Below are 20,808 nucleotides of genomic sequence, written 5' to 3' on the forward strand. Positions count from 1 at the left end.
GCCTGTCAGACAGAGGCTCGGAGAGGAAGAGGGCGGTGGATCGAGCAGGGGAAGAGAGGCCGGAGCGGGAGGGGCATAGCTGCCAAGGTTCAAGATTCCCATGTGTGACAGTTTCATAATTTGCAATTATGAGTGACATTTCAAGGACTCTGACAATTTCTCGTGAGGAAAATCAAGCAATGAAGACACGGGAAACATTAAAATATTAGAAATTACAAAGGAGAGTGAGGCTGAGGCACGCACAGATAACAGGCTGTATTTCATTATGTAAAGACTCGTTTAGGAGCCTCAATCCCAATAAACATCATTACCCGAGCTGGGTGGCCGCCCCCATTCGGTGAGCGGTGCCCCTACCTGCCCAGCAGCAGGCACCAGATCACATCAGCTTCTGACAGTGACCTCCGGCTCAGCTCTGGAGTTGCTGTTGGATCCGGGCCGACATTGCAGGCAAAGATGATGGTAAGGGACCCAGCACCAGCACAAGGACCTCAGATTTCAGACCCTGCCCTCTCAGTACATTTGTGTTAACAATGACAAAAACTCAGGGCTGGCAACTGGTAAAACACTGTCTACTTACGGATCTTTAGTCAGATTGGCCCGTCAGCGAGTCACACTGCAACAATGCAGCTGTGTACTCAGGCCGCAAGCCACACACCCTGCGGAAATCTGCCTTGGTCTTAGACTTTGGTCCAGGTTGCTGGCTGTCCTCGGCCGGCTCGGAAATTATAATTGAATGCCGCTGATCATAAATAAAGCAGAGCACCGGTGGACAGGCTGGTCATAAGGAAACAGTAGCATTGTAGACCGAGCTGCAGCATGATTCTGGACGGCCTAATTCCTCGCAACCAAACTTCCCGCTCTGGCAGTGTCAGCCAGCAGGACGTGACGTACTACCGCTGCCCCTCGGTAAAAGCTATAGGGATGCATAGTTTTAGGAATACAGAGGAGGCCTTTTGAGAGCATGCAATCAGAAGATGTTAAATTCTAAAAATAATTATGCCATTTGCATATGGGATTTCGCATTGCACTGTAGTATTTGTATAGCACGTAGTCCCCCTCACCCCCCCAATGTGGGGTACCCAAGCTCCTACTTACATAGACTGCGTGCTACTCATGTCTAAGTCATACACTTGGAGTCATACCAATATCAGAAACCTCATTTGCAATATATTAAATCAAGACTCTGTACATTAGCCAAGGAGCTGTTTTTTTTGGTTGTACTGTTGTTTGGAGGCTTTTGCTGCCAGCCTTTGCCAAACACAGATTGCCAGCCTTTGTCGTGGGCCCCTCCTTCCCATAAAAATCAGGAAAACATAGGGTCTTGGCCTCTCTCTGATGTCACGTGAGTGACCCGGCCCAAGAGGGAACCGATGTCAGAGAGGCCCTACGACATGAAACATGCAGTTAGATACCTCACACGGCGCCGGTCCGGCCACCTATTACACCTTCTGAGCATTACTACCAGCTAGCACCTGATCGCGCGGTGCGAGACACAGGCTGGTAAATTTAACATATTTCAGCTGCAGATGGGGGTCCGATTGCAGTGGTTATGCCTCTCCATTGCCATTGGCGGCAGCGATACAGACTCTGCCAAGGCCACCCAGGAGGCTGCAGGCACTGGCAAGATCAGGGCACGAACCACTGTGGGCCACTGGAATAGGAGTTTACCACCCGGTGGTCCCAGCCCGCCTCCAGTGTTTTTAAGGATGGACAGTGAGTTCCCCCACTCACATGTAGCCATAGCCATGCCGCGATCACTGAGACAGAAGCCATATCACACACTATGCAATTAGCGGGACACCTTCCAGTACCCAGATGCCCGTGTTATCTTTCTTATTAGCATACCAGCTTGAATACACACCTCCCGCCCAGCATCCACTGATCACCAGACAACTGGCAAATGCCTGAAGAAAAAGTCAACACATAAATAAAAGGCATTGTCCTTTACAATACCAGTAGCTCAAACTCGTCGTAAATGTGTGACCTATTGCACTGCAAATTCTTGTTTTATAATGTTTTTCCCATCCTGCTGGAGTCTTGCGGGAGTCAATGCGGCCCCTGTACTCCTGTGGGCCTGAAAATGTTTCAGAATTTGGCCCCAGGGGGGTCTCTCTGATAAAAAATACTGTATATAATATCTGTTTTATTATTCAGAAATTTGCACACGTACAAGAAGTAATACTTTTAGAATGTCAGAGTTTTCTTTATGTGAAAGAAAGAGGATGCTGATATCTTGGAATAGCTGTGATGATGGGGCACGGAGGGCCTGGAACAATGTAGCCATGCATCACCCCAAAGTTAATAAAATGCTCACTGCCCACATCCACGTGCATTTGGAGTTTATATGATTGCATAATATTGCTTGCTATTTCCAGTCCTTATAAATGAGGCGTGGTATATAAAGGGCTATACAAAAACACATTATTGTTCCTGCTATTATTATTAGCACACCAGAAGAGGTTGGGCATCAGAGAGAATTGTGGGACAGGTGACAATGAGACAGAAGCCAGGGCGGAGGCAGGCCGATTAGGGAATAAGTGCCAAAAAGAGAACCAAGGGTGAAGGTGGGACGAAGAGGAACTGTGCCGTTGTCGGTAGTAGCTGAGCTCTGGTGGCATGGTGCCACCCCTCCCACAGTATGCCTCACAGCAGCTGGCAGGCAATAGATATCCACCAACACCAGCTCCTTGTGATCGGACCAGTGACACTGTAACTCCTCTCTCTCGGCCTTCACTTCATGCGCCACCCACCGCCCTAGCCAACCACAGGCTGGGATTTCTCATCCCTGCTTTGGCGACAGCTGGTGTTTCAAAGGAGGCGACAACGGAGAGAAACCGCAGCTATACCGAATGTGCATGAGCAACATTTCAGCGCTGGTGCACGGCCAGAAATCAAGGGACCCAGAAAGACGTAACCACACCGACGTATAAAAGCAGCGGAGCAACAGCCGGGCAAAATGATAGCTGCCTCGAAACAAAACCAAAGTGTGAACGCACTTCTAGATGACATAGCCTCATTCCATAACCATCATTAACGTCACTCAGCGGATTTAAACAAGCATAAGCCTCAGTGTATCCAAATTGCAAATCTGCCTTAAGACCCTTAATGTGGCGCCGTGGGTGTTGAAAAGCACAGTATTTTCAACAAAAGTTTGTAGGGATATTTGGCGCTGCACACACGCGCAGTCTGGTTTCTGGCGCACATAGCCATGGCTGCAGCGCACAGAGACCCTAAACTGCCGCACACAGAGGAAAAAAATTAGAGGGAACATTGGTTGCGAGTCCCAACTCAACTGAAACGCGTCCCCCATTGCTCCTTGCATCGGAAACTGGAGACTGCAGAATGACGGGCAGTGAGCATTCTCGTGAGTGGCAAACAGGTCCACCTGAGGAGTTCCGCACGTCCGGAAGACGTGACGAACCACCTCCGGGTGAAGCCTCCACTCGTGGTCAGCCGAGAACTGCCGACTGAGACCGTCTGCACGTACGTTCAGAACCCCGGCCAGATGATTTGCCATCAGACAAATCTGATGGTCCTGAACCCAGGACCAGAGACGCAGAACCTCTCTGCAGTGACACTGCAACCCTACTCCTCCCTGCTTGTTGATATACCACATCGCGGTGGTGTTGTCCGCCAGGACTTGAACCGACCGACTGCGAAGGGAAAGGAGGAAGGCCTTGAGTGCCAAACGTATGGCCCGCAATTCCAGAAGGTTGATGTGAAGCAACCTTTCCTCTGGAGACCAAAGACTCTTGACCTCCAGATCCCCCAGATGAGCACCCCACCTTAGAGTGGATGCATCCGTTTTCACTGTGGCCACCGATGGAGGCAGTTGAAAAGGCTTTCCTTGAGACAGATTGCCTTCCACGCCCCACCAAGACAGATCCGCCGCAATTTCTCTGGAGATCCTCACTGACTCCCTGAGATCTCCGTTGTGCTGATACCACTGCCTGCGGAGGCACCACTGGAGTGCCCTCATGTGCCAGCGTGCATGGTTGACCAACAGAATGCAAGAAGCCATCGGACCGAGCAGACGAAGGACCTTCAGGACTGGAACGACCGCTCCATTGAAAAATAAAGGTATCATTTCCTGTATGTCGGGAATCATTTGAGTTGGAGGGAATGCACAACACACAGTTGTGTCCAGTACAGCGCCTATGAACAGGTTGCGCTGGGAGGGCACCAAGTGAGATTTGGGTACATTTATCGAAAAACCCAACCTGTGCAACAACTGAGTTGTCTCTTGCAGATGATGGAGCACTATCTTTGGAGATTCTGCCTTGATCAGCCAATCGTCCAGATACGGGAATACCGGTACCCCCGATCTTCTGAGATGCGCAGCCACCACAGCCATCACCTTGGTGAAGACTTGAGGCGCAGTAGTAAGACCAAACGGAAGGACCGCAAACTGGTAGTGCTGCGACCCAACCGTGAAACGGAGATACTTCCTGTGCGACTTCAAGATGGGAATATGAAAATACGCATCCTGTAAATCGATCAACAGCATCCAGTCTTCTTCCAGCAGCGCTTGAAGAACCTGCGCAAGGGTGAGCATCTTGAACTTCTCCTGCTTCAGGTAAAGATTCGAGATCCTGAGATCCAAGATTGGAAGAAGTCTGCCATCCTTCTTGGGGATCAGGAAATACCGGGAGTAGCATCCCTGACCCCTCTCGTGCTCCGGAACCACCTCTATCGCACCCTTTCTGAACAGTGGCAGTACTTCTTCCTGCATGAGAAGCGGGTGGTCCTCCGAACAAAAACCCTGGCAAAGAGGGTAATTTGGGGGAAACTCCCGAAAAGGAAGAGCATACCCATTCTCCACAAGATTGAGAACCCAAAGATCTGATGTAATCAATTCCCAATCTCGTAGGAAATGGGTAAGCCGACCCCCCCCCCACTGGGCCCACATGATCTGGAATGGCGGATCTAGGGCTGCTTTGCTGCATTGGCGGGAGGCTGGGAAGGGGAAGAGGAGGAGGAGGAGGAGGAGGAGGAGGAGGAGGAGGAGGAGGAGGAGGAGGAGGAGGAGGCTTGACGACCTCTGGGACGAGCTCTTTGTCTGCCCCTATAAGACTTGTACAGCGTATTTTGCTGCTGCTGTGGCTGTAGTTGAGATTGTTTGTAGGCTCGAAAGGAAGACCTGCCAAATCCTCTGAAGCGCTTCCCAAATGTGCCTCTTGACTGAAGGCCCAACGACTTTGCCATCGCTCTGCTGTCTCTAAAATGCTCTAAAGCAGCGTCAGCCTTCTTCCCAAACAATCCAGACCCATCAAATGGCAAATCCATCAAGGCAGACTGCACATCTGTTGAGAACTCTGATGACTTTAACCACGCAGCTCTCCTAGTGGCCACCGAAGAGCCCATGACTCTCGCCACCGAATCTGCTGTGTCCAGCCCACTCTCGATTACCTGCCGTGCTGCAGCCTGAGTGTCCGATATAACCTCCTGAAAGTCCTTTCTATCCCCTTCAGGAATCTTGGGCACCAACTGTTTTACAGAATCCATCAGGGCATAGATGTAACGTCCCATCAGGCAAGTCGCATTAGTAGATTTTAATGCCATGCTGGCTGAAGAGAAGACTTTCTTAGCTGCCTGATCCTGCTTTCTCAACTCTTTTTCCCCAGGAACCTGCAGAAAAGCTCCTGCAGACTTCTTAGAACAGGCAGCCTGTACAACTAAACTTTCAGGCAGGAGGTGTGTTGATAAAAAGTCAGGGTCATTAGGAGCCACCCTATATCTCCTCGCAACCGCCCTTGAAACAGGAGGGGTTGACAAAGGTTTCTTCCACACCTCATAGATTGGCTCAGCCAAAGCGTCATTGAATGGCAGCATTGGTTCAATTACAGAGGAAGGTGAATGGAGGACCTCCGTCAGAATATTCGACTTGTACTCAGCAGTAGGCAGAGTGATGTTTAACAAATCTGCCGCCTTCCTTATTACTACATGGTAAGGAGTCACATCTCTAGAAGGAGTATCAGATGTAGAGGCCAAATCCCACTCAGGAGACAGTTCCAGGCCACTGGCCTCCCTCAAGTCATCAAAAGGATCCTCAGACTCCTGAAGCTCACCTTCCTCCACTTCTTCCTCCCGATACCTCTGTTCCTCCAAAAGCCTCTGTGCCTCACGCCTCGACCTTTCCTTCACAAACGAAGCCGACGGATCCACGACCGACTCCGCTGGATTTGGAGCCGGTGTCGAACCCGAAATCAGGCGAGGCAGATTAACTCGAGGTCGAACGGGATTCGGCATCGGGGTCGAGGGTACTGGCATCGAAGGAATCAGCGTCGATGGATTCGGCGTCGAAGGCTTCGCCGGCATCGGAAAATGCCAATGCGGTTCTTGAGCCGGCATGAAAGGCATAAAGGGCGCTGGAGCATAAGCCTGGGGAACACCCAGACTAAACGCCATAGGACCCATGGGACCAACAGGTGCACCAGACGGGTACATTGCCCTGGAGTAGACACCAAACATGGCATTGAGGAATTGCGTCGGATCCTGACCTGGGGCCGGAAAGGCAGGATATGAGCCTCCAGGCTGCTCCTGAGGGAGCGGAGTCGTCACAACGTTGACCTCCTCTTCAGGCTGGTGCACCGGAGTCGACGGACCCGCAGGCAACGGAACCTCGACTTCACCAACTTCCTCCACCTCACCTTCATCCTCCTGACCAGAAGGATGGGACGGGTCCAGAGAAGGGTTCCCTAGCTGCTTCGGTGACTCGGGCGAATTCGCACGCAAAGCCTCACCCTCCGAGTCCTGGGCTTCTGAAGCCGAAGCCCCCGCTTCTTTATGAAGTAGCTTCACTTGCGACTTCGGCCTCAAACTCGAGTCCTTGCCTGAGTGAAGGTGACTCATGGCTCCTCTTCTTGTGCTTCTTCCTCAAAGACCTCGAAGCATGAGCAGAAGACGACTCTGAGCGTGACCTCGAACGAGAACTCGAACTCCGAGTTCGTGACTTCGAAGTCTTCTTATCTTTCTTGCTTTTAAGTTTTGCAACGAGGAGCTTCGTCTCCCTCTCTCGAAGGGCCTTCGGTGTCATCTTCTTGCAAGAAGGGCAATCCTCAACGTCATGGTCGGAGCTCAGACACCAGACGCAGCACTCATGCGGATCAGTGATTGACATTGTCTTGCCACATTCCCCACAAGCTTTAAATCCGGTCTTCTTCAACGACATCTCGACAGAAGACAAATAAAACACAGAGGAAATCACAGAGTAACAAAGTTACTGTAACAGCAACAGACGATCCCTTGAAAACCGTTAGCGTCGACGACGCGGAAAAAAGAGAACTGATGTCATCACGCCGGCGTGGGCCTATTATGGTGTCGGTGACGTCAGCGGAGTCGCACGCGATGCCGTGCCTCTATGACGTCGTCCACGTCGGCGCGAATGTTGCTGACGCAAGGAGATATTCACAAGGTGAGAAATCCACTGGCAGATGTATCTATCAGAAGTGACGCATCTCTCACCACTGTGAAATCTGGTGGGGGAAGGGAGAGGGATCTGCCATTGACCCAATCCTGGTTCGTTAGCCACCACTGCAATTGTTGTGCAGTGCCCTCCACTGCCCTGATGCTGTGCCCACTGGAACTTCAGGTCTCACTGCATAGCCCGCATATGCCACCTGGCATGATCCACAAGCAGGATGCAGGAGGTCATAAGGTCCATCAGCCTCAAGGTCAATCTCACAGAAATCCGGGATAGAGGCTGAAACATCTGTGTCTTAGCCCGAATATCCCAGACTCGCTGTTTGGGAGGATAAGCCTGAAACTGCGCTGTATCCAGAACTGCTTCGATGGGGCGAACCCACCTTTAACAACCAGTCGTCGAGATAGGGGAAGACTGGAACTCCTGTTCTGCGCAGATGAGCTGCGACCCCCACCGTCACTTTTGTGAACACCCAAGGGGTGGCGGTGAGAACAAAGGGGAGCTTGGAAAACATGGAAACTGGAAGTAAGCGTCCTGCAAGTCCAACGCTACCATCGAGCTTCCATGGTCGAGGGCAAACAGGACCTGAGCTAATGTCAACATTTTGAACTTCTCCTTCCGGATGAAGCGGTTGATGCCCCTGAGATCCAAGTTAGGACGCAGGCTTTTGTCCTTCTTGGTCACCAGGAAGTAGTGGGAGTAACAACCTCAACCTACTTCTGGGACAGGGACTAGCTTGATAGCTTCCTTGGCCTAGACAGCCGTAACTTCCTGACGGAGAAGGGCCAAGTGATCCTCCAACATGCAATGGAGAGTTGGTAGCATGGAGGGAGGGGTAGTCTAAAAGGAGAGGAAGTAGCCCCTTCAGACTATCTGCAAATACAACCTGTCCAATTTTGATGTTGTGCCAGTGGGGAAGGTGCTGGCGGATCCTGCCGCCCACTGGAAACAGGTGGCCCTGAAATGTCAGACTAGGAAGGCTTAGAGGCTGCTGCAGAGGGGAAACCGATGGACTGTCCTGCCCCCTGGCCTCCAGACCCACAGTGTTGGGTCCCAAGTCCCCAGCTCGCAGAGTCTCAGTAGCTGGAGCCAGCCTATGGCCTGGATGGAACGTGGTGGGGCATCCCTTCCGTAGCCACGAAAGGGTCAAAAGGCAGACTGCACGGGACGAGAGGTGGCAGCGAGGCCCAAGGATCTTGCCGTAGCTCTAGAATCCTTGAAGCGCTCAAGCGCATGGTCCGCCTTCTTGCCAAATGGTCGTTAGCCATCAAAGGACATGCCCAAAAGAGTCGATGGAACATCCCCAGAAAAGCCAGAGCATTGTAGGGCTACTGTTGTAGAAATCGTTCTACCCAGCGAGTCGGCAGGGTCCAGCCCACAGCGGATGGCGAACTTTGCTGCATCTCTCCCCTCTGCAACTGCACTGGAGAGTATGACCCGGGCCTCCTCTGGACACTGTGGCAGCACCTGCGCAACCGTATCCCACACAGAATGGATATAACAGCCCAAGAGACAATGTGGTGTTCACCGACCGCATTCCTTAGCTAATGGAAGAAAACATATTCGCAAGATGGTCCAGCTTCTTGGATTCCCTAGTTGGGGGAGCACTAGGGAACGTGCCTTTGGATGTTGAGGCTTGGACCACCAAGCTCTCTGGGGTAGAGTGTTGGGAGAGTAAAATGAGGTCGCCTGGGGCCGGGTGGTGACATTGGGAAATCATCCTATCCACAGGAGCCCCTGTGCTAGGCCTGGACCAAGTGCCTAGAAGGATGTTGTTGAGATCCTCATGGAATGGCAGCAGGGGCACAGAAGAGGCCGTGGCCGGCTAAAGCACCTCAATCAGTACATTCGTCCTGACTGCCACCGTAGAAAGCTCAAGGTCCAATGCTTCATACGCCCTACACTTCACCACAGCATAGGATGCTCCCTTGGCCACAGTAGGGGGAGAAAGCATGCCAAGGTCTGGGAAGGGATCCAGACCACTGGCTTCCCCCAACTCCTCTCTCCAGTCCTGCTCCTCCAGCTGGACACCTCCCAGTCCTTCTAACCTTCCTCTGCCTGCCACTCAGGGCGATAGGGAATGCCATGGGAGAACAGTGGTACAAAGGTACCAGTCGGTGCTGGTACCGGCGTCGGTCCGGTTCCATGTCCAAGTTGAGGGGGAGGCCGGGGTCAACGCTGGCTGGGGACACAACCAGCGTTGGAGGTGGCAGAGGCATCGTCAAAGGAATCGGTGCCAAAGGAGGTGGTGTGGGGTCGACTGGCACCGATCCGGATCCAGGCCTAGATCCCTGGGGACCCTGCGGCGCTGAAGACAGAGCAGCTGGCATCGAAGGCCTAGAGCCTCCATCTGAGTCTGCGGGGCCCGAAGGTGCACCGGCAGAGTCAAGCTGTCCAAAGATGAAGTGGAGCGCTTTGTAAAATGCACGTAGATGGGCAGGGGAGCTACGGCTCCCAGGGAGAGAGGGAAGCTCGGAGCCGTCCCAATAGGCTCTTTGGGCAGAGCAGAAGGACAATGACCTTCAGCGTCCCGTGTTACATCAGCTGATGGACGGGGAGTAGGCGAAGAGCGACGGTGCTTCTTCGCCTTCTTCTTGTACTTCGACTTACCGAAGACGAAAACTTCGATGAGGAGTGATGGTGGTGACTCCGCGACTGGTCCCCCGACCTCCCTCTCGACTGAGACCTCGAGCGGCGCAGAGCTGTCTACCGGGTCTCCAGAAGCTTTTGGTACTGCTCCCACAAAGACTTTGGGTTAATGGCCCGAAAGTCGCAGCACAACTTCGGGTTGTGGTAGCGCTTCAGACACCAAACGCACACGAGGTGCGGATCCGTGACTGACATCAGCTTGTGACAAGAGTCACAAGGCTTGAAGCCGGTCTGCCGAAGTTACATCCATGCGTGCACTAGGAGTTGAACAAATTGAAAAAGATGTCGACAAAAGTCGTAAAACACTAATCAAAAAATGACTAAGGGTACAGCTCTCTCCAGATCTGCGCTGGCTGGTGCGGAAAAAGAAAGGACTGACATCAGCGCGCAGGGAAGCATCTAAGTAGATATCGCAATATAATTCCGGGGATCACGAAGTTAACGACGAACGCGGAGTTGACCGACGCCACCTACTGACGCATAGGGGTACTGCTGAAGAAACAAATTCTCCGGATCCAGTGTGACGCCTGGGGGTAAGGAATCCATAACTAATAGTCTCTTCCAGATATTATTGCTATTTTCTATTCAATACCGCCCTCAGCATAATGGCTTACTGTCATAGATTTAAAAAATGCCTTTTTTAGTATCCCTATACATAAGGATAGCCGTACCTGTTTAATTTCAAATTTGAAGGCATGCGTTACATATTTTTTTAGAGCACCTTAAGGGTACACTGAGAGTCCTAGCATTTATAATAAGGCTCTTGAAAACAATTGGACAATTGCCTAATGCAGACAGGTACAGTTTTATTGCAATATGTCGATGATTTATTAATAACTGCTGAAACAGAACGCCAATGTAAGAAAGCTAAGCATGATGCTCTGGCATTTTTGGCTTCACATGGACATAAAGTTTCGCCAGCTATATTGCAATATTGTCATCAGAAGGGCAACTATCTAGGTCACCTCCTGTCGAAAGGGGAGAGAAGATAATCACCTGATAGAATAAAAGTGGTTCAAAACATAGCACCACCTGCAACACAAAAGGCTGTATGCGCATTTTTTGGTATGGCTTCTTTTTGTAATCAATTGATATCAATGTTTTCTTTGCTGGCCAAGCCTTTATTGTCCTTGACACATAAAGAGGTGACAGATCCGGTTCCCGGGGAAACTGAACATGACAAAAGCTTCATAGCCTTAAAGTTGATCTTTGCAATGCATCTGCTTTGGGTACCCCTGATTATTCTAAATACTTCGTTTTATCTGTGCATGAAAACAAACGTTGCGCTTTGGCTGTTTTAACACAAAAACATGGAGAGAAGAATAGACCTTGTACCTATTTGTTCTCAACAATGGATCTAGAAGTGAGAGGCCTACCGAACTGCCTTAAAAACATTGCTGCAGTGGCTGCTGCATTAAAATAGGCACACTCAATTATTCTTGGGCATCAGGTTACAGTATATATGCCTCACTCAGTAGACAATTCTGTTGAACAAAACTAAGACCTAGCTTTTGACTAATACCTGATTGACATATTCTGAGTCAACACCTATGGCTGCTAATGTTACTCAGGAACGATGTGACACCATTAATCCAACCACTCTAATGCCTCTTCCTTTGGAGCAGGATGCAGTACAACACGAACGTGTGATTGTCACTGACACTGAAACAAATGGTCGGTTGGATCTGGTTCACATGCCACTACCTGTGATAGATGCCGTCCTCAATGTGGATGGCTCTTGTCTCAAGAAGAAAGATGGAACCATCTCCGCAGCATATGCCATCACCACAAGTACTACAGTAGTAGAGATGTAAGATAGAGTAAACATCAGCCCAGGCTGCCGAATTAATAGCACTGACCTGTGCATGCGAATTGTCCGAGGGATTGACAGTTAATATAAATACTGATAGCCAGTATGCCTTCGGAGTGCCTCACAATTTTGGGTGGCTATGGGCCGAGAGAGGATTCATTACGTCCACTGGGGCAAAAATATAGCATGGACATATTATCAATAGGTTGTTGAATGCTATCACTCTAACTAAGAGAGTTCCAATAGTGAAGTGTGTTGTACACAAGAAGGTGGCATATGCAGTAGCACAGGAAAATAAATTTGCAGATGAAGTAGCCTAAAACACTGCCTTAGCTGTTAACTCACTGACACATGTAGTAATGGTTGTGGATGATGAAGAAAATACCTATGACCCCTATTCTGAAGTAAAGGAGATACAATCATTAGCTGATAAAAAAAGAAAATAAAGGTTTGAAGGATAGGGGTGATGTTTTGAGTGACCACTTAGGAGGTTGGGTAAATGGGAAGGCAATTACTAAATGGATACTGCCAGACAGCTTTGTATTACCAATGGTTCAAATGGTACATGGTCCTACACAAGTGAAGGGTATCACCAACACCATCCAAAAAATATAAGAGAACAGCAATGTGAGGAAGACAGCAGTTACTTTTTGTAAACATTGTATGGTGTGCACTCAATACAATGTAGGATAAGAAATGCCAGTACCCCAAGGCCATTTTTGAATGCCAGAATATCCTTTTGAATGTCTCCAGATGAATAATATGCAGATGCCCCTTGTAGTGGGAAACAATGTTTTGGTTGTGATATGCAGTTTTAGCAATTGGGTTGAGGTTTTCCCACCTAAATATAATACAGTTATGTGCACCACTAAAGTACTGTTCAAGGAATATTTTCCAGAAACTCAGACTGCCCAGAAGCCTTTGGAGTGATAACCGGGTACATTTCTCAAATGAGATAATAAATTTAGTGTGCCAAAGTTTATATATTAAAAAAACATTTCATTCAATATGTCATGCATAAGCAGCAGACTTAGTGGAAAGATGTAATGCTACTTTGAAGAGTAAATTGTCAAAAATATGTGTATCTAGTAAATTGAGTTGGGTGGATGCATTACCATTAGCACTGTTTTCAATGAGAAATAAAGTGACAGAAAAAAATAGGTCATCTCCCTTTGAGGTGGTGATGGGTAGACCAGACAACATACATGGGATTGCATCTCCATCCAAGCTAGTGACTTGTCTCACTCTGCGCTGTTGGAATACTGTAAGGAACTGACTACTCGCTTTTCTGCTATTCATCAACAGGTCAGAGACACTCGGTCCCTGGCTATGGGAGGAGAAGTACACAGTATTAGGCTTCGGGTCTGGGTTCAGACCAATAATTATGTGAGGAAAAACAGTCTCCAGCCCAGATGGAAAGGGCCGGTAAAAGTATTGTTGGTGACACAAACTGCAGTGCGGTGTGATGGTCATAAGAATTGGATTAATTTGCCCAAAGTCAAGAGAACCCCAGCATTTTGGACCAAGCAACCTTCAAAAGGAGACAGCCTGAGCCCTGGCTGTGGAGTGCCCATTGCAAAAAGAATTGACCCACAATCGACTGTGCAACGGTATGACCCCAAGGAAATTGAAGGATTAGATAGGAAAGTGCTTAGGAAGGAACAAGTACCAACTCCCAGGCACGCAAGAGTGCCACCTTTGAAGGACTAACTTGTGCATAGGGGTTAGTAAAATAAGGACACTGCAGACTATCACCTGCAGGAATGGAGATACATCCCTTTGGCCACCATACTACCCCCACTGAAAGGGAAGAAGTACGTGTTTTACTACCTGTAAACAATGCTGTGAGGGAAAAGACAAAACAATTAATTATTTTTATTTTTTTGGTGATTTTAATTTAGATTTTTGCTTCAACATGGTATTTTGAAAACAATAACCCGGTACATTCTATAATACCTTATACTACGCCTTGAGACCTAACGGTGATCTGCACGCTATACAAGACATTCTGACTTTGACTACGCCTGTGCCATAGCACTTCCATTTTACTGTATCCTCTTTACATTTATCCCATAGAATAACCTTCCACAAGAACACTTTTTTTCAGACTTTGCATGACACTGACCAGGGAACTAATAGAATGAAATGTTAGGTCTGCGGATTATTACCAATAGCCGTACACCATGATACGCCTTTGGTTTCTTTGCCATTTTCTCAGATTGGTTCCTGCATTACGTGGTGGAAAATGGGGTTTGAATATTGGGAGAGACCAAATGGCACTGATATCGATAAAACAGGATTTTACCTTGTGAGGCCAATCCACAAGTTGTTAATTCCCTGTAAGAAATGCGTTACTTACCTGTAACTGCAGTTATCCAGTATTGGTGTCTTTCATAGATTCACAGGCCTGAATCATTCCTCGTCGTCGGGATGGGAGTCCCCGGTACATAAAAAGTAATGTCCTATAGACATATATATAGAAAAGTAGGCCTAGAGGCCTCACCTTAGTAACATATCCATGTCCTTTTGTAAAAAGGACCAAACTATAGAGAAAAGCCAATCAGCTGCCACCTCCCTCTAGAACCTTCCTGTCAGGAGACTCAGTCCCTCAGATTTTCGTACGCACTAAGTAGGCGTGATACTGAGAGAATTAGGCGAGTCCTTCCAGGGAAGGCGGGAGGGTTGCATGTGAATCTATGAAAGACACCAATACTAGATAACTGCAGTTACAGGTAAGTAACGCATTTCTTATCCAGTATTATGGGTGTCTTTCATAGATTCACATGCCTAAATCAGAGTAGCAAGCAATGCAGAGTGCACATTTCTGATGGAACAGCATATACAAGTCCTTAGATAATACAAATCATGCAAGCATGAACCATCATTAGACATCCACAATAAGTATTAGTAAAGAAATGTGCATACCAAAGTAGGATGGAGGGACGGAGGAAGGCTCACCTTACTGAACTAGATGGCGTAACACTGCTTGTCCCACTGCTGCATCATTCATCAGCTCCGTATCCAGGCAGTAGTGCCTAGTGAAGGTATGCAGCGACTTCCATGTTGCCGCCCTGCAAATGTCAATGACTGGCAGCCCTGCAAAGAGAGCCATAGAAGTGGACATAGCTCTCGTGGAGTGCGCTCTCACCTTGGAATGCAATGGCTGTCCAGCTTGGTCATGACAGAAAGCAATGGCTGCAGAAATCCATCTGGAGATGCTCTGCTTGGTAAGTAGTAGACCTTTCCTAGGTCTGCTGTAAGCTACGAATAGCTGGTTAGATTTCCTGAATGTTTTCGTTTTGTCAATGTAAAACTTCAAGCATCTTTTGAGATCCAAAGAATGCAGCGATCTCTCAGCTGCCGTGCTTTCATTTGGAACGAAGGAACGCAAAACCACAGGTTCATTTAGGTGGAAGTCCGACAGGACTTTTGGGATAAACCTAGGATTCGTTCTCAGGATTACTCTGTCATTTTTAAACTGTAGAGAAGGATCCTGGATTGAAAACGCCTGTAGCTCACTGACCCTCCTTGCAGATGTGAGCGCCAGGAGGAGTGCTGTTTTCCAGAAGACATACTTTAGGTCCGCTCTGTGTACTGGTTCGAACGGATGTTTCATGAGCTGGTTAAGAACCACATTGAGATGCCAGGTAGGTGGCAACATCCTTACTGGCGGGAAAGATCTGTATAAACCTTTTAGAAATTGCTTAATCAACCTGCTTGACCAGAGAGATTGACTCGTTGAAGTTCTTTTATAACGAGATATTGCTGCTAAGTGTACTTTAATGGAGGAGTGGGCTAGGCCCGACTGTGCCAGATGTGATAGATAAGGTAAGATTTGCTCCGGTGAGGAGGAGAAAGGCCGAATGCCTTGATCTGCACACCAAACATAAAAGCGCTTCCATTTCAGGGAATACGTTTTGGTCGTGCTATCCGCCCTTGCTCTGGCAAGAATGTCTCTACAGTCTTGTGGAATATTCAGATTGTGGAACTCTCGGAACTCATGAGCCCGGCAGCTAACCTGAGAGACTTCAGATCCGGATGTTGAACTTGATTGTTGTTCATTGTGAGCAGAGATGGAACTGCCGCAGGTGGATCAGCAGCTCCAGGGATAGACGGAGGAGCTCTGTGAACCAATGTTGCCTCGGCCAAGTTGGGGCTACTAAAATTAGAGTATAACGCTCCACCTAAATTTTCCTGAGGACTCTGGGAAGCATCGGGAATGGCGGAAAGGCGTACACAAAGACGTTGCGCCATGCAATGGAAAATGCATTCCCTAGAGACCCTGACTGGGGATGCCAACTTGCGAAGTGCGGGAATTTGGCATTCATTCTCGCCGCAAATAGATCGATTTGCGGCGTGCCCCATCTGGAGAAGATCTGGTCGATAATTTGTTGATCTAGCTCCCACTCGTGTGGCAATTTTTTTCTGCCTGCTCAACGCGTCGGCGAACACATTGTCTGTGCCTGGGACATATTCTGCCCTTAGGGTTACATTGTGGAGTATGAGCCAATTCCAGATTTTTTTGCGACTCACGAGAGAGTGTCAGCGAACGTGTCCCTCCCTGTTTGTTGGGGTAGTGCATAGTCGTGGTGTTGTCTGTCCGGACGAGCGCCAGGGAATGTTTGATTCTTGGCAGGAAAGCTTGAAGGGCCAGGAAGACCGCCCGCAGTTCGAGCAGATTGATATGTAGTTTCTTCTCCATTGGAGACCACTTCCCGCTTATCTGTAGCTCTTGCAGAAAAGCTCCCCAGCCTTCCAAGGAGGCGCTTGTTGTGACAACATGAGGAGCAGCCAGAAGCAGGAATGACCAGCCTTGACACAGGTTTTGAGATGACATCCACCATTGCAGGGCTCCGATCATCTGAGAAGTCACTTTTATGTGGTCGTCGAATGACCCTGTGCATTGGACCCACTGCTTCGAGAGCGCCTCCTGTAGAGGTCTCATTCGTAGTCAACAGTGAGGGATCAGGAGGATACACGATGACATCATCCCCAGGAGGGATTTGAAGAGGCGGACTATCAAGACTTTCTTCGGGGCTACTATAGCAGCTAGTGCAAGTTCATCCTCGCTCTGGATGGGAAAGCTTTTGCGGACCGTGTGTCCAGGGTTGCACCTAGGAAACTGATGCACTGAGAAGGTTGTAGGACAGTTTTTTCTGATTGAGGGTGAGACCCAAGCAATCGAAAAGCTTTAAACAGGCGTTGGAAGACCTGGACGTGCCTTCTAAGGATGGAGCCTTGATCCGCCAGTCATTCAGATATTGAAAGACTTGGTGATGGCATTGTCTGAGATATGCCGCCACCGGGGAACAACATTTCGTGAATATGCGCGGTGCAGACTTGAACCCGAAGGGCAGAACGCGAAACTGCAAGTGTCTGCCTGCTACTGCAAATCGGAAGTACCTTTTTGTGATTCCTGTGAATTGGGATATGGAAGTAAGCATCCTGTAGGTCTAGAGACGCCCTAAAATCCTGCTCTTCCAGTAGTTGCAAGACCTCCTGGATCGTTACCATGCAAAACGACTGCTTCTTAGGAATTTGTTGAGGGCCCTGAGGTCAAAAATTGGTGTCCACTTCTTGTCTTTTTTCTGGATCAAAAAGAAGCGGGAATAAAACCCTTTTCCCTTCTGAGATGGAGGTACTCTCTCTATTGCTCCTTTCTGCAGCATAATCGAGATCTCTCGTAGAAGCAGCCGTAGATTTTTGTTATTTCCGCTGTCCATTACCTTAAAAGGACGACTTCCCAAAAGAGGATTGCTTGTTTTGCTGTTGTTGGCGCTGTTGGTATTGCGGTCTACTGTGGCCTGAAGAGCAGAAGACTTGTATTGATAATTTCCTATGTAGGAAGACTGTCCTCTTCCTCTATTTCTACTAAAGGACTGGTTCTTATACTGAAGAGTGCCCAAAGCTCTCGCATTGTCTCTTTCGTCAATTTTGTGTGCCAAATAGTAACTGGCTATCATATGGCGGCCACATACCCTATATTTAACATTGCGGCGGGATCGCCGTAAAGTTAAATATGCATGCTGTGCATTTGCATGCACAAAGCGGCAGGCACCGCGCGTGCAGGGGGTACCATAGGTACCCCCCCCATGTGCACCCCCTACCCCCCTTCACCCTGGGGGCCCGCAATGGGCCCCCAAAGAAAAGACTGTATGTCTTTCAGTGGCGGCATTGCCGCCACGGAAAGGCATGTCCTGCAGCATATCCTAATATGGCTGGCGGTGTCTGGTACACACCACCACCACATTAGAGCTTTTCCGCCACGGTCGGAAAAGCGGTGGACGATCTCTTCCCGTCCGTCGATGACCCCCAGCCATCCTAATGTGGCGGGGGGTCTTTGAAGGCACCGCAGCGGTGAATCTGCATCCTCCGGGCCGGCGGTGGCTTTCGCCGGCCCTGAGGATGTGGATTCACCGCAATCCTTATCGGCCCCTAAGTTTGGGATGTCATATAACATAGATGACAAATGAGGAAACATGATGGGGAAGTACTGGGGTGATTTCCCTTTTTTAGAAATGGCTTAATAGTCATTAAGTGCAGTTGCTAAACTAGGTTATCCCATCTGCTGGTAATGTAACCAGTGGTACATTGAAACATATAATTTATGACTCATCATAGTCACATCTTTCAAAATACAGAGCAGGCACTAGTATTCTCCCGATACAATATCAACATATCCATGGTATTGAGGTGTTCAAGTCTAGAATAACTAGAAAGTGTGATGCAGTTTAGTGTAAATTGGCTGTTATGTTCAATCAAATGCGGTCAGACCAATTACAGTAAGCTGGAAAGTGGCAATCAATATAAATCACAGCAGGTAAGTCAAATAATTATAGAGAAGCTAACCGTTGTAGCAATTGGCTGAAATACAGCTCAGTGCTGAAAATTGACCAGAGGTGAATGGGAATGGGCAGTTTGTATGGAACTGAACTCAAACAGTGGTTTGCAAAAGGTACGTCTATTTTGGATTTTGACACAAGTTGGTTACTTTTGCAGGTGGTTGAATAATATTGCAAGTATTATGTCATGTGCTGCTGTTATGTTATGCAGCATGTTTAGATTGTTTATGTTCCTCCTTCAACCCTCACACTCTTTCGCCTTTTATGGACCATCTATTTGCTTCATATGTCTGTGATGTGTACTCTTGCATAAAAAAGCTTGAACAAAAACCCCAAAATATTTAGTTATCAAATTTACTTTTTGGGATCCACAGATGAATCGCCTATTACAGGTTTGAATGATGTTCCTGGTGCCATTTCCTGAAAACTTGACACTGCAGCCTGTGGGATAAAACAGAAAAAAATGAAAGCACAGAATTATATTTATTTTATAGTCCACTGAACAATCACTTTGACATATCATGGACTTTACTATTAATATGATTGGTCTTGGTCTTAAATATTGCTAGGGCCATTTCAAAATCCATGCGAGAAAGATAACATAGTTAATATCATAGTTAATATCTGGCAAAATAAACAGATTCAATTTAAAGTCAGACGACATTTTAATATTAACATCTGCAATGTGAAAGAAACTTCTAAATAATTCAAAAGAGCAAAAGCTCTAATTTGAACTCAACTGCATTACAGAGCAACGTTTCGCAACTGACATATCTTCGAATTGGTTTTTTTTCTTTATAGGATATTCCAAGCAATTATTGCTGGTATAACAGTGATGTTGTCCTGCATTTAGTTTAATGGAAGTGAAAATAAACGTAATAATAATCATGGATTATTTTATGTATTGCCAAAAGTACAATCTCGCCTTCGTCAAAGTGCTATAACTACAGTTAATACTGTTTACTTACAACAAAATGATACTCAATTTAATAAACTCCGAAAGATGAAGGCCTAAGCTAATACTGCTTGGATTCCAACCTCTCTCCTGCAAATGCATAGAGACCCCTGCAGAGGGTACTTAACACACTGGGCTATATTACTGAATGAAAAATGTATTGCAAAATGGATTTCACACCTAAATTAACCTACAGCAACGGTCCTCACACTATTTTCTATTACATTTAGCACAATAGTAGGGCCCACATATTATGACTTTATATAAATCTTTAAATGACATGTCACTATCGTTTGAGTGGTAGTTCCGCCTTCAAGAATACACATGACAATCGGCATGAAGACAGCAAGCATGTGAACTTGTTAGATAAGTCAAAAGGCAAAGCATCTGTTAATTAAAACATGTTTATTCTTGGATAGTTAGAGGTTACGTTTGAAAGCTCCCACAAACTATATTATTTTTCAACACACAGCAAAATCACACTGTAAAGCAGATACAACTACATATTTTTGTGAAGGAATAAATTACAAGCAAAATAAAAAACTTTTTGCATAAGGAGAATGATGATGGCACTGCTCAAGGAGGCAGGCTTAGTACATGGTGCACACTTATTTAAGTGACGCACCTTGCACTAATCCAGGCAATCTTTATGGTGATTTTAGTGGTCTTTGATAACCATAGAAAGCTCTCAGAGGGGTAAATGTGGAGCGCAGCCTTCCGGCTAATCTTCAAGGAGTGTTAAGCAGCTTGTTTTATCAATCATCTAATCATGCAGTGTAGATTAAACGAATAAGTACCTCACAGTGTATATATAAAAATATGGCTATTACACAATACTCACTAACACATTGGTATATCTGCTACCTGGAGATATAAACACAAATTCACAATAATACTTTAATTGCAACAGGTAAGTAATCACACAATACAGTGTTCTCCAGGGGGAGACCAAAACATATGCTAAAAAAGTGAAATGCGAACTGCGACCAAAGTTATTTTCGGACCAGGAGACTCAGAGGAGCTGGGGACACAAGGAATATTCAAGATAAGTACCCAGGAACCCACAGAGGCTGTGTGCGGAGTAGAAACACAGCCGCTTGCCCAACAGAAGTCAACTGGAAAGCTGCAT

The 20,808-nt window shown here is 47.5% G+C and overlaps 1 protein-coding gene across 1 annotated transcript in view; it reads right to left on the minus strand.

The window, feature by feature from the left end:
* The window catches only part of DHTKD1 (dehydrogenase E1 and transketolase domain containing 1), a 1,474,452-nt gene that overhangs the window by 230,234 nt on the left and 1,223,410 nt on the right, over positions 1-20,808 (minus strand). The window contains exon 14 of the mRNA XM_086919908.1: positions 19,083-19,165. Coding sequence (XP_086776034.1) covers positions 19,083-19,165 — 83 coding nt within the window. The remainder of the gene's footprint in view (positions 1-19,082; positions 19,166-20,808) is intronic.

This window comes from Lissotriton vulgaris, chromosome 1_1 (assembly GCF_964263255.1).
Source record: "Lissotriton vulgaris chromosome 1_1, aLisVul1.2, whole genome shotgun sequence".
Taxonomy (NCBI): domain Eukaryota; kingdom Metazoa; phylum Chordata; class Amphibia; order Caudata; family Salamandridae; genus Lissotriton; species Lissotriton vulgaris.